At 36.3% G+C, this 14,834-nt stretch overlaps 1 protein-coding gene across 1 annotated transcript in view; it reads right to left on the bottom strand.

The window, feature by feature from the left end:
* LPCAT1 (lysophosphatidylcholine acyltransferase 1) overlaps window positions 1–14,834 on the bottom strand; it is a 66,395-nt gene that overhangs the window by 23,805 nt on the left and 27,756 nt on the right. Inside the window, 4 exon segments of the mRNA XM_086609128.1 lie at window positions 5,351–5,433; window positions 8,884–8,921; window positions 8,924–8,937; window positions 11,560–11,594. Of these exon segments, the coding sequence (XP_086465254.1) occupies window positions 5,351–5,433; window positions 8,884–8,921; window positions 8,924–8,937; window positions 11,560–11,594 (170 nt within the window).

Here is a 14,834-nt window from a genome sequence, read left to right on the forward strand (position 1 = left end):
GTTGTGATAGGACAAGGGGTAATGGTTTTAAAATAGAGGGAGGTAGATTCAGATTGGATATTAGGAAAAAAATTTTTACCATGAGAGTTGTGGAACACTGGAACAGGTTGCCCAGAGAGGTGGTGGATGCTCCATCCCTGGAGGATGTTCAAGGCCAGTTGGACGAGGCCCTGAGCAACCTGATCTAGTTGGAGATATCCCTGTTCCTTGCAGGGGGGTTGGACTAGATGACCTTTGAAGGTCCCTTCCAGCCCTAACCATTCTATGATTCTATGATTCTATGACCAGTCATAAGAGTCTGGAGTTCACCTCAAGAACATGGTATTTCATGATGGTTTAATTTTTAGACTGAAAAAGCAGCTGCTAACAGCTGCTTTTATCCCTTGTGTTAAGAAAGTGGGTCCTGTAATTGTTGATCCAGATAAGATTTTGTAGGCTTGTACATGACAAATCTTCAAGGGGTGAAAAATGAAGCAGGTTCTCTTCATGTTTCAGCATTCAAAATCTAGTTCAAACCAGGCTGTTGCAAAATATCACTTAACTTTTAAAAATTTATTTCTTCCTTGAGAAGTAAATGTATCAAGCAGCTGCATAGTTAACCCTGTTTCAGTAACGACATTGGCCTCATTGTCACACTTACAGAATTCACAGAAATAAACTGTGCACAATGGAGTTCTCATCTCCATTTTTCTATATGGCTGAAAGCTAAACAAAGTAGATGCTTTTTAACTCCAGCACTTCAATAATTCCACTTATACTGATCCTCATGCCTTTGACAGTATAAAAGTGACAAAAAAAGAGTCTTGAATTTCAAAGTTGAGGGCTAAGCATCCAACCATGCTTCTGCAGAATCACATATAAATTTCAGACAGCACAGCCACAGCACACAGCAGTTTTTCCAAAGTTAGATTTAATTGGCCACTGAAAATACACAAATAGCCATGAGATAGACTAGTAAGCTACTGTAAATCCACATCCTCCAGGCTATTCTTCAGCAACTAGCATTACCATATCACATACAGTGGCAGAGATCACGTTCTGATGCTGTTGAATCCTGCAAGAAAAAAAAGTTTCATTTGACTATGTAGAAGATGACAAGAGGTGAAATGGACACATAAGACTATCGCAGTATCTTTTGCCTTCACCAGCATGCTGGAAAAAAAGATTCACTTCTCAAAAGTCTAAAAAGAAAAAAACGTAATCCTCATATCAGCTGATAAGAGTTACTTCAACAGCATGACTGCTCTGACAAGAGGAAAGTGATCCTGGCAAGGACTTGACAAAGAAAACATAAGGAAGACAGAAACATTCAAGTTTCATGTCTAAGACTCCACACTTGAATTGATGTAAGCATCTACTGTAAATATAAAAATATGTCTTTAAACGTTTGTGTAAATGGAGAAGAAAAGCAAAGTTATTGGAAAAATGTAAACCAGACTACAATGTTTTGATATTTCTACAGGCAGCGTGCTTTCTGGGTTCACCGCAAAAGAAACTGCAAAACTCCTAGTTAGTGTCATGTATGTAGTCATAATGCTGAGTTCTGATACCAGAAAATCAGAAAAATTAAATGCTCAAAATCAGGAATGCTGACAGAACTTCAGTTTGAGATGTTTACAGTTCGGAAAAAACGAAAGGGCGCCATTGTCCAGGTTCCATCTGGTTTCAGTCTAAACATCTGCCATATGCATAAAAACATTAACAAGTTGCAATATTTTAACTTCTTTTTTTTTTTCCCCCAAGTTGTACTATCTAAACCTATTCTTCCCTATTTTGCAGTCTCTCTAAGAGAAACTAACAAACTAAAGCAAAGGAATTATGTTAATATGCTAACAAGCATCCAACAGGACTGGGTATAATTATCTAAACAGCTTACATCTGTATTTATTGGTGAGGTCACTTTAGACTTGCACAAAAAATCTGCGGTGCAGATTTCATAATTAGCTGCCTGCACTACGACGAGCTTATTTGTGTACAAAATGAACAGTGCTAAGTACATGCAACTTACTAGAAGCTGAGCTACTGACATCCTCCTTTTTAATACATTTGAGCCCCATGGACAGTAAGTAACAAACTAACAAATTTTGTTTGTAAGCGGAAGCGCAGGAGTTACCAACTTTTCCTTTAAAGCAGTATTTCTATAGCCTAACCAGTACTTTGCTTACTTTACAACTATCAGATGTCTTCCAGAACAAAAGTGCTAATGAAAATCAGTGTTCCAAGAATCTATTCAACAGGCAAAAGGCTACAAATCACACAATGAAGAGCGACAACTAATTTTTTTTTTAGGGGAAAAAACTCAAACAAAAAAAACCCCAAACTTTAAATGGGTATCAATAAATTAGAAACTACGACACATAAAAACAATAAGGAAACTTAAGAGAGCAAGTTGCAATTGATGCAATTAAGAGCATAAGACCACTTTTAAAGCATAAGGAAAAAATATAAACAGCGACATTACTAGCTGAGGACAGTAAAATTGCCAAGAGGCAAAAAAGCCTCCATAGCAGTAAATACTTTACATTAGGAAATAATTAAGATGACATAGCTTACAATAAAATGAAGTACTTTCCAATGCTTTAACAGTGGTAGACATGTTTTTTAATCACTGAGAAATTTTTAGAAATAAGTACTTGTGATAGCAAGGCCAGATTTGTTCCTAATAATTCTAGAAGAGCTAGGATTGAAGTCTCAGGTCTACACACCGACAATTTTACAACACTATCATACATACAGTGTGTTATTTACAGTAAATCATGAGTTAATACTTTGAAGATATAAAAAAAAAGTAACTTATAAATGTAACGACACAGGCCAGAAAGCTTGACACTCAACTAGAAAACATAACAAAACAGTAAGTGCTGAAATTAATAAATTAACAGATCAAAATAATCCACATTGACTGTCATCAATGTAAGGTGGTAACAGCTCAAGCACATGAAGACCAAATGATGATTTGCAATTGTGATAATGACAAAAGTGAGCCATATAATATGTATCTACACAGCATGACTTACTAGCATGGTGGTTTCAGAATTAAATACAAGATATCACCAAATTTTATTTATTTCTTTTAAAGAGAGAACCTGCATGAACTGTTGCATATTCAAAAGCACTCAACATTTTCGGTGATTTGAAAGTGACTCTAAACACACACCTCCTGACAGCACGTTAAGGATGAGATGGACATCAACTAAACAGAGTAGCAGTCAGAACAAGGCCAGAAAGACCAAAGACAACAGACTTGCTCAAACAAAAATAGATTGTACAACAAAATCAAATGCAAAGCATATTGATAACAGAGAGTAAGTAGGGGCCATACTTTAAACAGCATATTAATCAGATCTGCACATACCTTTTGTGCAGAAAAAATAAATAAAAAAATGAGCCAAAGGAAAACAAGCATGGAGTTAACTATTCGGCAGCAGTGGCTATCCTGCATGATTAATTCCAGTTCTGACTACATAGATAATCCCCAAAATGGAAGAAACATGAGCTAAGTGGGCTGTAACAAGACTGCACGTTTCTAGTTTTTGACCTAATGCTATTGAATAAACATCAGTTGATGAGAAAAAAGGTTGAAGATCACAAACATTAAAATAGTGGTAATTGCGTAGGTGAGATTAAGAAACCCTTTTAGAAAGAAACTTTGGATTTTTATAGATGCTGTAAAGGGATCAGCCACTAAGGCTTGGGTCTTGCTCATCATCCTGAAGAGAAGGACTGCAAGGAAAGTTATCAGAAGTTAGCATCACAGAAGCAAATATTCCCAAGGTGCAAGTGAAAGGTCTGTGGAAGTTGTAAGCCTTAAATCCATTTCCTACCATGACAGCATCCTTTAAAACATGGAAATGTATCACCTGGATTCTTGTGGAATTTGGCGACAGATCAGTGCACAAATACTGAAACACCATTAATCAAGTGATCAGCTCATATTACATTTGAATCAACTAAAACATAAACTAGGTTCAGTTTAGAAAAAAGAGTCTGTGAAATCAGGTCCTGAAAAGGAGCAGGAAAGGGTGCTTGCAGAATAGTAAGCTGGACTGAGTAACTTCTGGTCACAATGTTCACATCAATGAACACCACAGTCCAGGAAAAACAAACCAGTGTGTACATACTCAAACAGATGGTATATGGCAGCAGAAAACGTGAGTGATACAACTGGTGGGTTAACACTTGAAAGCATCTTCAAAAGTATACAATCCTTGTCATCCTGGATGAGAAGGAACACAATAAAGACATGTAGAGTGCTACAGCAGTTGAAAAAAAATATAATTGGCATTTCCTTTGTTATTGGTCTGGCTGCCTGAGGGAACCTGAAGCACAGGAGAATAGTTATGCTTGAAGTTCCTGGCCTGAAACAGAGAGCCAAAAGGTTTGCTTTGGATTTCACTTTTTGGGCAAGTAAATTCATTCGTCCTGCAAGAACCTAACATTCTAAGGAAGCAAACCTCCATGAATGACAGCATCTTCCTTGTCAAATATTCAATTTATATGTAAGTGTTGAACAAAGCACTTGACGGGACGTCTGATCCTTATGCTGCTTCTACTGTTGACTCTATAGAGAATTTTCAGTTAGGCTTGTTTGTTTAGCTTCTCTGTGGGCAGCCACAAATGCAAATGATGAGGATCTCTAGATCACAGACCTGAGTGTTCTCTGTAAATACTGAAAAGAACATCTACTGACTAATGTAAGATTTACTGAAAGCACAAAAAAGACAAACAAGATTTTTGGATTTTCTTAACAGCAAAATACAACAAAAGAGAATGAAGGTCTGCGTAGTCGATGGGTGGCTTATTATACCTGTAGACAAGCACTCTCAGTGTCCTCTCATTAACATTCAACTTCAATTAGCCTACATTGTACCAGTGCCGTACTTGTAACAGAAGTAGCTTTCCTGTACTTTACTATTTGAAATAACCACAGGCTAACAATGAATACATGAAAATTCTTAAACCGTGTTAAAAAAGTCATAGCTTAAAATGCAACCTCAGTAGCGCAAAATTCAGTTACATTAACTTTCATAAAATTCAATTATACTTTTCTCCCCAGAAGACTAAATACCCACAGCATCAAGTAGAACTGGCTTGTTATATGAACACATGATAAAAAAACACAAAACAAAAACCAAAAATGCAAAACCACCATCTCCTACAGTTCCTGCTGTATTTGTGGCTCCCCAGCCTCCTCAGAGAGGAAAGCAACTACTATATTAAAGTTTGGTATACACTACTGCAGAATACAAGCTTCTTTGCAAGCAGGCAACTACACTGACGTGATTTCAGACATTGTCTTGATCCTAAATTAAACCACACATCTATTTTATTCCATATTACATATACTTACTCTGCCATTACACGTCTGACGTTATTGGCGTAGAACACTGGATTTTTCCTTTCTTCTTCTGAGGGAATATACACAGGTAGAAACTGCGTACAGAGAACTGAATTTACCAAGAATATTTAACACTTTAAACAATCTCTATTGTAGCACTATGGTGAAAAGTATATACAGTTTGTTGCTACTTACAAAATTATATTAACAAAAGGACTATAAAAAAAATAAAAATGAACACTCAGTGCTTAAGGATGCATCATACTTCTAGAAATTCACATAAAAGTGGACTCTGCGTTAGTTCTTACCTCATGGAACTCAAGTAGAGTTTTGTCTTCCTTCATAAGTGGGACCAGGAGTTTTTAAATCATTTAAAAGTATTAGCATTTTCTTGCACAAACTGTTTTCTTACAATCCTATATTGTTCAGCTCTTTTCAGATAACTAAGAAAAGCATCTGCTACGTGAACATTGTTCTACAGCTTAAATATCAGGACATCAGTATTTACTGTTCCCCTGCAAATTTGAAGTCATATATGACTGCTAAATGTACACCTCAGGAGTGTTTTAATTTTCTGTTGTTGGAGGTTTTGAAAAAATTTCTCCTTCAAATTGAACATCAGTTATTAATATTCATTGAAAGAAAAATTCTGAATATATGCAGATGGCCACAGAATCACAGATCAGTGGGGCTGGAAGGGGAAAATTAAACCAGAACTGATGGAGACCTGCACAGAAAAGGCAGCTTTCAGAATGGATGGCCTATATAAAAGATCTTACAGCTTTTGACTATTTTCTAAGTGTTCACTGAAATATGATGTGAGCCTCAAGATCATGGCCAGTTTCACCTAGAAAAAACCCTTAAAATATCCTATTTCTGCCACTAAACTAACTTCCCAGATACAAGAAACAAGGTATCACTGCAAGTCTCATCCCTGCTCAGTACTAGACAGACAATTGCCTTAGTAATGCAATGCCATGGAATAATTTATGCACTAAGTGAAACAAAAGGATCATAATCCTGTGGAAAGTCTCTGAAGTAGAAACCAAAGTTTTCATAACTTAGTTATATTTCATACAATTACCTATAGGTAGTACAAAATGGGAATTATGATCCACAAATTTCACACTCATCTTTAAAAAAGAAAATAACAATTGAGGAATAATATAAAGTTTAGCATTTAAGCAAATACTTCTCAGTAACTATGAAGTTAGCTGTAGTTTCAGAATCGCATAATGGTACAATCAGCAGTACCCCAAAATGCTGCCGTTAGATGCTTGCCTAACTGGTTCTTAGCAGTATTCAACGATGGACAATTTTTTAATTTATTTTGGGTTTACTACAATTTCCCTATAGGCAGCACTGCAACTGAAAACATACAACTGCTGTCTTCTGTGTTTACAAGCATGTACCTACCCAGTCTGATGTGATGTAATATACAAAGGACAAAGACTGCGAAGCTAACAGAGACGGAAAGACTGTTCCTTCAACTTCAAGTCCCCATTCTATTCTTTGAGTTGCGAATTGCTATCAGATCATGTCATCCAAACATGGGACAAGGTTGAATATGAGTTGATTTCAGAGGTGTTCTACATGTCTGTGCCTACTGGATGAAATGGCACGATCATTTCAGCACCCACTAACAAAACTAAGAGAAGAACTCTCAGCTGTCGCAGACTGTGATGGGACCTATGAACACTGAAGCTGACAGGCCAGCAAAACAAACTGACATGAGCCAAAACCAACTACATGTGCAGATGATCGTATATCATTTCTTCTCTAAAAGATTGCTTGCATGTCAGTTGCAAGTACAGGACGAATAGGCAGGCCAATATTTATAGTAACCTATTATAAAATCTACACAGATGCTTGCTTCTCAATATACATGCTGGATGACTAACAAATTCAAAATCCTGATTGCTGGCTGCTAGACCTTAACCAAATCTTTAATCAAAGACATACTGAAGCCGTGTTGTTTTGCTGTAATCTCCCTGAGTTATTGGATCTTCATCAGTAATTCTGGTATCAAGGCTGGTTGGTATCCTGCCAGTAGCTCTGTGCTGATAGAACAAAGCAGGAATAAAAGCCAACAAACTTTGGAGACGAGGGGAAAAACATGACTTTGAACACAGAAAAACTCATTTTTCCTCTACATTCCTAAACCGGCCACACTTCCTTACATAAAGATATTCAACAAGTAGCTCTTAAGTACTTTGCGTCATACTTGTGAGCAGCCTTGCAAACAGCTCTGCTCTTCTACTCTGCAGCTCCTGCTTTAGTATGGAGTATTTCAGAAAGTCACTAGTTTTTGGTTTGGTTTGGTTTTGAAGACGACCAAAGATCGTAACTTGTCCTTATGCAAGATCTGTATGAGCTACAGAAACTCAGCATCTGCTAGCAGCTGCTGCCTCAAAAATCAGAGAGCTCAGTAGTGTTCACTTCTGTGCAAAAGAACCCATTTTACTTGCCTAGGGCATAAAACATGTCCTTGAGATAAAAAAAATCCTGCCAATCAGCTTGTTTGTCTTATCCCTGCATGAGGCAGTTGCCTCCCCAGCCCTTCTACCAAAAAAAGGCCACTATTTTGAAAAATAAATTTTTTTTAAAAAAAAATATATACTCTTAATAGCTAAAACCATGCACTAAAGTGGTAACACAAACGACATTTATAGCATAAATAGGTAAACACAGTGCATAGCAATGATAAATACTGTGATTAACATATATGTTACAACAGTAATATATATGTATGTAAATACATAATAGTTCTTCTACTAATTTATCCTGCCATCAGTTCCGTCAAAGAAATAGCTGCTTCGTTATTAAATATGTAAGTAAAAGAATTACAGAACATCTGTCAAATGTCCCATATAACACCTTTAAAATACTGTACTTCTCCACAAAAAAGTAATTACTCTCTGTAAAATGCATAAGGACAACCAATTTAAAAAGGAAAGGGTTAACTGTTTTTCATTTTCACTAAAACAGTCTTCAGTCTTAGGATCACACAGTGTTTTCATTAAAACAAAGTTAAGAATATACATAGATTTTCTCTGTTTCTGATTTCACGTTCTGAACAGTGTAGCTTAATAAAAAAATATTAAGTTACTTAATAAGTCTGGCTATCTGGCCTATAAGAAACCACCTACAGTGATTTTTCTCTAGAAGACTGTCTTTAGTTCATATATCAGCATTTACACACTGAGATATCTAACATACACAGTCGGTATAAACCAGCTGGAATAGCAATTAGGTCATTAAAAGACAAGAAATTTGTTCACAAAAGACTCTTAAACAGTGTCAGAAATCTATCTACTCAATTTAAATGCGTAAGAAAGTAAAGTCTTAAGCCAGTGGAAAACTGTAATTTGTTATTCCATTTTAGGGCTACATTTTCAGACAACCGAAGTAATTTGTCTAAAATTTATCCTGTTTTTACGTTCTGTGCTAAAATACAAAGTTTGAATACTAACTTTTACTGCAGAGTTAAGTACAATATTATGTATTCTGATAACTGCTCAGAATACACTTTTTTTTTTACTGACCTCGATTTCCACCGAATTGTGCAACTGACACAAAGTAGCCACAGAATTTCTAACCTAAAAGGAGAAAACAAAAGGAAAAAGGTGGAGGAAAAAATTTACATGTAGTGAAACAGTAGTATATTCTGCTCCAAAATCTTCAAGTAACACTCCTACTTCTAGGTAGGATCATATTCAGATAAAAAATTAACAGAAAATGTCTTTGAGAGTACTTCTATACAGTACATTCTGTAAGGTGGAACAAAAGCAATGTACACTGAAGTTGCATCTTAAAAGATACCCAAAAGCAGGAAGACGAACAGTAATACGCTATACAGGTACTACACATACAGTAAGACATGATGCGTGTATAGTGTGTAAAGAAAGAGTAAGTCTGTTTCAGGAAAATGATGTATTCGCATAGAGCTGGCAAGATTAATAATAGCCACTAAGATTTTATCATTACCTTGGTTTGGAATCAAAGTTCATTACACTTCAGAAGTCTGTTAATGAAATGCAGTACATGTGTTTTAGTGGCCTAAGACACAAGATACTGGAGTCAACTTGACCTTAGAAAGCAGTAAGACTCAAATCCAGGAAAGGATTTGGTAAACCTAAATTAGGGAGCAGCATTAGTAGCTACATTTTATGCAGTGTCTAGGTAGTTACGCAGTCATCATTGTGAGGGGAGGGCTGGTCAAAATCCTCTTAGACAGTTAAAGTGTAGTTTCTGGAAGCAACACCCTACTCATTTTGCTATACGCTCATTCAGGGCTGCCATACTTTTTTCCCCCCCCTTCTTTCTTACTGAACTTCCAACACATTAAAGCAAATAAAAGGAGCAAGAATAACAGTGGAACTTGTGATCTGAAGTTTACATCACAGATAGGAAACGTGAAAGTCTGGTTTCTATGTCCTTGTCCAACACCCAAGAAGTTATAAGTAACTCTCTCTGTCAAGTCTCTGTAATCCTCAAAGATTAAACTTAAATTATAAATATCAATTAAAAAACCCTTATAGAACCTGTATCTGACTCAAATCCAATATAGAGAAAATTTAAGTTGTATGCTAGAGTCATCTTTTTTTTCAAGGTAGTCAGTTGATCTGCTCTGAATACTGTCAAACTAGTAAAAACATTACTTCCCTAAGCGGAAGAAAGTATATAGTTTCCACGTGAAAAGTTTTCCGTCCGTTTTATAGGCTACATCAAATTTGAACAAACAGGTACTCCTGAATACAGTAACATTTCCAGATTAAGTTTTAGTTAACACTATGACAGAAGACAGACATTTGCTGAATAAGTGAAGACTGTATCAGTCCTAACAGTATTTTCTGCTAAGACATCAGAAAATACATTTTAGGTCACTCAGGAGAATTAATCCTAATTAACTAAAGCTGTAACTTAAACTGACCCAGTGAATTTGTATAACATCACATGCTGCCTCAGACTCTGATTCAGCTTTAACTTTATTTCACCTTTATTAGCAGAGGTCAGCACTTCCAAATAAGTGTTTTGTACACATTAAAAGTTATCTGAGGCAACACACCTACAAGTTTCTTTCCCTCTTCTTCCTCCTCTGTGTCCTTGACCTCCTCAGGTAGGACACTAAAAGTAAGTTACTCACCTTTCCTCCCTCTGGCTAAGTTATCTGCTAGATGAACTGCAGTGCAAATGCAAGGGAAGAGGCAGGAGCTCACAAGAAGAGAGCAGAAATCCCTGCATGCAGTAAATGCTGCAGTACCTACTTACTTTAGGACATTATCATGGATTCATCTACTTCCAATGTGATGATTAAATTTAAAGCTGAACCTTTAAAAATGATCAGTGATTTCCTTGGTCTCCAAATCTAGACATGCCCTTTATTAGGCCTGGTTCCCAGTCCACTTAAAATTAATTAACAAAATTAATCCAATTAAATTAATTAACAAAATTGTAAATTACTGGAATCTTGGCTATCCCCATGGTTTCCCTCATTACTATTAAAATATAGGATCTCAGATTGGACATTCAAACCAATAGTTCCCAAAAAGGAGGTTAACGGCAAGCCAGTTAACCACAGAATCCAACTCCCTTTCACTTCGGGTTCAAAATTTCTCGTTTCCATCTTCATCTAAACATATTAGAACTTCTCCAAGTTTTTTAAACAAGAAAGAATTGCTTCATTTAGTATTGTTACATTATATGAATTGTTAAGGAACCTCTAGAATAACATTTTTGTTTAAACAAAAAACCAAAAGTTACATTCAGGCAAGATAACGGAAACAGTATCTCCAATTCCTTGAGTAGGTTGACTGCTTCTGTGAAACTAGACCAATTTCAAACCAATAGCCACACAGATTTTATATAGAAACACACCAAATAAATTTGCAGGCAGTAAAATACATAGAGCAGAAGCAAGTTGTTTTACTTTAGGTACTTGGATAAAAAAAACCCCAAACATATATTTGAAATAAAAACCTAAAATCCATATTCTGCAAACCACCAAAACCATAGCAGCAGAAGTACACTGTTCATAACTGGATTCCTCTAACTGAATATTATCATAATTAGAGAATAATAGATAAAAGATACAAATTAATCTCAAAGAATAATCCAATAACCAGCAATTACTACTTGACTATATAAGTCTATAAGTCATGTAAATAAAACTAATGAAGGAAAGCAATCATGGTAACAAGCATAAAACATAAACCACTTACGCTCCTGGCCCTTGCCATGTCCATGTGATCGTATCCTAAGAAAAGAAGCGTGACAGTTGCAATTAATTACTGTACTTTAAACTTTGTTACATTATAGATAGTATAACTGATGACATATGACTAAAAGGTTTTCATGGAAACTTCCAACATCCTCTTTGCAAAAGTTCTTAGCGCCAATAACAACCAGCCTATCTTTTATGCAGCCAGGAAATACCTAGCAACCTTGCTCTTAAACACAGAGTATCAATATTCCTAAAACATTTAAAGATTCAACGATTCTTCAAATGCTGTTAGCCTCAGAAAAAGACGTTGTTTACTTTAAGTTGATGTTCCTTGATACGCATGGTCCACGTGTATTTTCCTAACCCCCCTGCTCGACAGGGTGTCCCTCAAGTGTCCCTAACACTTTAGTTGGACCTCCCAGCAACAGATACAAACACTCTGTAACACTTGAAGTGTTTGGGGCCTGTGGAGATGACTGAAAGGAGGTCTGCTGAGGTGACATGAAGCAGTAGGATGAGTAAGACCTTATGTCTTACCTCAGACAGTATTTTTCCAGTTGCCTTTACTCACAGGCAGCATATATCCACCTGCCCGATCCAAGAATCAAAAGGTATGTTATAACAATCCACCAATTTACTCTCAGGCAAGACCAGCAGCACTTTTACAAGGCTGAGATGAGCAGTGTGTGAAACACTAAGAGAGGACAAATAGCAGTGAAAGAAGTGAACAAGATGCAAATAGCAAAAAGGGAACAGAGACCTGGAAAAGAGTATATAACAGGTGACAAGAAGGAATATGACAGTAGAGGTCATATTTTTAACTGTAAAGACTAAGAAACAGCAAAGGAAAAGAGTACAATACTTAGAGATGAGATTTAAGCATAGAAGTAAGAATCCAAAAACCTGAGTTCCAAGCTACTGTACTGATCAACTGGGAAAAAAAAATATACAAGTCATCAATGGAAAGACAAGAGGGCTTGGTAAATTCAAGTTTAAGTCAGAGATCAGATCAGAAAGATATTTCAATGAACCTACTGAAAACATTCCAGCTCAGCTCTATGCTACCATCTAAAACCATGATCTTGAAAAATCAAGTCAAATTCATGTTTTAACTATCATTTAGAGCAAAAGGCTGTCACACGTAAAATGTAAGAAAGTAAGGCATCTATAAAAGCTGAAAAATGTGATTAATGAGATAGATTAAGAGCTTGGAGTAAGGTCAATATATCATGAAGGACTACTAAAAATTTAAATATTGGCTTTCAATTATTTAAATCAAGCAAAATATGACTAAGAAATCCCTAGCAATCAACACACGTGCATGAAAATGGACTTCGCTGTGTAATGATCTCGTAGAACTTTAATGTCTATAGTTTTACTGCTAAACTGTTTCTGGCAATTTTCCTGCCTGATAATACTGCAAGTATGTATGTTACTGGCTTGTTTCTTCCATAAGGAACTTTCATTTGCAATACTGACTATTGCAATGTAGTTAGCTGATAATTTCTCTAATCAGAGACTAGGTCTGCCATATAGACCAACACCACAGCACTACACATATCCAACTCAGCTCTCTAAACTGCAACACTGCAGAAAGAGACAGAGGAAAGGTGAGCTCTACAAAGGTATCTTGCCTGGGCAACGGACCACTGAACAATGAATTGGTATTTTCAGAACGCAGCCATTGTGCTGGCTCGCTGGCACGACAAAAATCAAATCAGTCACATCTATCAACAGTCACAGAATCTTAGAATGGTTTGAGTTGGAAGGGACCTTGAAGATCATCTAGTTCCAACCACCCTGCCGTGGGCAGGGACACCTTCCACTAGACCGCCTTGCTTAAAGCCTCATCCAATCTGGCCTTGAACACTTTCAAGGATGGGGCATCCACAGCTTTTCTGGGCAACGAGTACCACTGCCTCACCACTTCCGGAGTGAAGAATTTCCTCCTTAGATCTCACCTAAATCTACCCTTGAATCCTGCAACAAATTCTCAACATGAATGTCACAGCAGATGTGCATACTCGTTCTCATTGAGAACATCAGGATGCAGCAAGAGTGGTGGCTATAAATGCTATATAGTGGAAAACAGGATTCTGGTCTGCAAGAGTCAGACCTATTTATAGGAGACTCCTGCCAGCATATCCAAAATTTTTCTGATAAAAACATATGATCTCAAAGGTCTCCCAAAACAGCCAGGTGCACTCAAGTCCGAGACTGTTCATATCTGTACTGTGCAACTCAGAGCTCTAAAGGTAGATCAGAGAAGGTAGTTTAAGCTAAAAGCAGTGGGGTAACTGCACATGATGCATATCTGGAATTCACCAGCTAAGCAAATGTCTTAAGAAATTCCTTTCTAAACCTAAAATTATAATATGCAGCAGTCAAACAAGACAAGACATAGGAACCCAGAGACAATTAGAGTTTGCTAGCAATGCTATCTTACTGTATTAAAAACAATGTTCTGTCCCTACTCTGTTGTTTTTACTTGCTATCTAACCCTTAACTGCATCCTAACCAAAATTAACCTCATCTTTACATATCACATCATACTCCTCCTTTCTCTCCCCAGTCTAACTTTGCTGCAACTCTTCTGCAGCCTCTAAGCTTACAAAATAGTAATAGCAACTCTCCACTCCTCTCATTAATGCTTAGGAGGTTAAATGACTTAGTAAGGCACAGAAAACTAAGTGTTTTACAGCAATCAAAAGTAGTAGGAAAAACTAAAGTTCCATACAGGGATTCAGGCCAACTCCGATGGATATCTATACAAATATTTACAGTTTATTTTATGACATTTGCAGTCACATAAAAAAGTTATAAACATTTTCATTAAAAATGTATTTATTTACTTCAATGTAAAAAGTTCACAATTTCTGTTAATAGAGCACTGGGAACATTTAATATTATTTTACAAACATTGCATATCATTATGTACTACAAGTAGTAAGTATGAATTTCAGTATGAAACAGATTTTTGAAGATTTTTGCAAATTAACATTTGATAGCTTTATATTGTTATAAGTTTAATATTAACCAGAAGTAACAATGTTAAATACAACATAAGGCATGTACATATTTGCAATTTAAACTGGCAGTGCAATAAAAGTTTAAAAATATTTTTAGAAAATAATCTTTTTTCCTGAAATTAAACCAATTATGTAATGAAGTCCCAAGTAACCTGCGACAATGCACTTAACGGTGTGTGAGTATAACAGGCTGCTATATTCGTCACAGCATCCACAAAGATAATTTTTGGGTTTGTTACTGCAA

Source organism: Tauraco erythrolophus, chromosome 3 (genome assembly GCF_009769465.1).
Source record: "Tauraco erythrolophus isolate bTauEry1 chromosome 3, bTauEry1.pri, whole genome shotgun sequence".
Taxonomy (NCBI): domain Eukaryota; kingdom Metazoa; phylum Chordata; class Aves; order Musophagiformes; family Musophagidae; genus Tauraco; species Tauraco erythrolophus.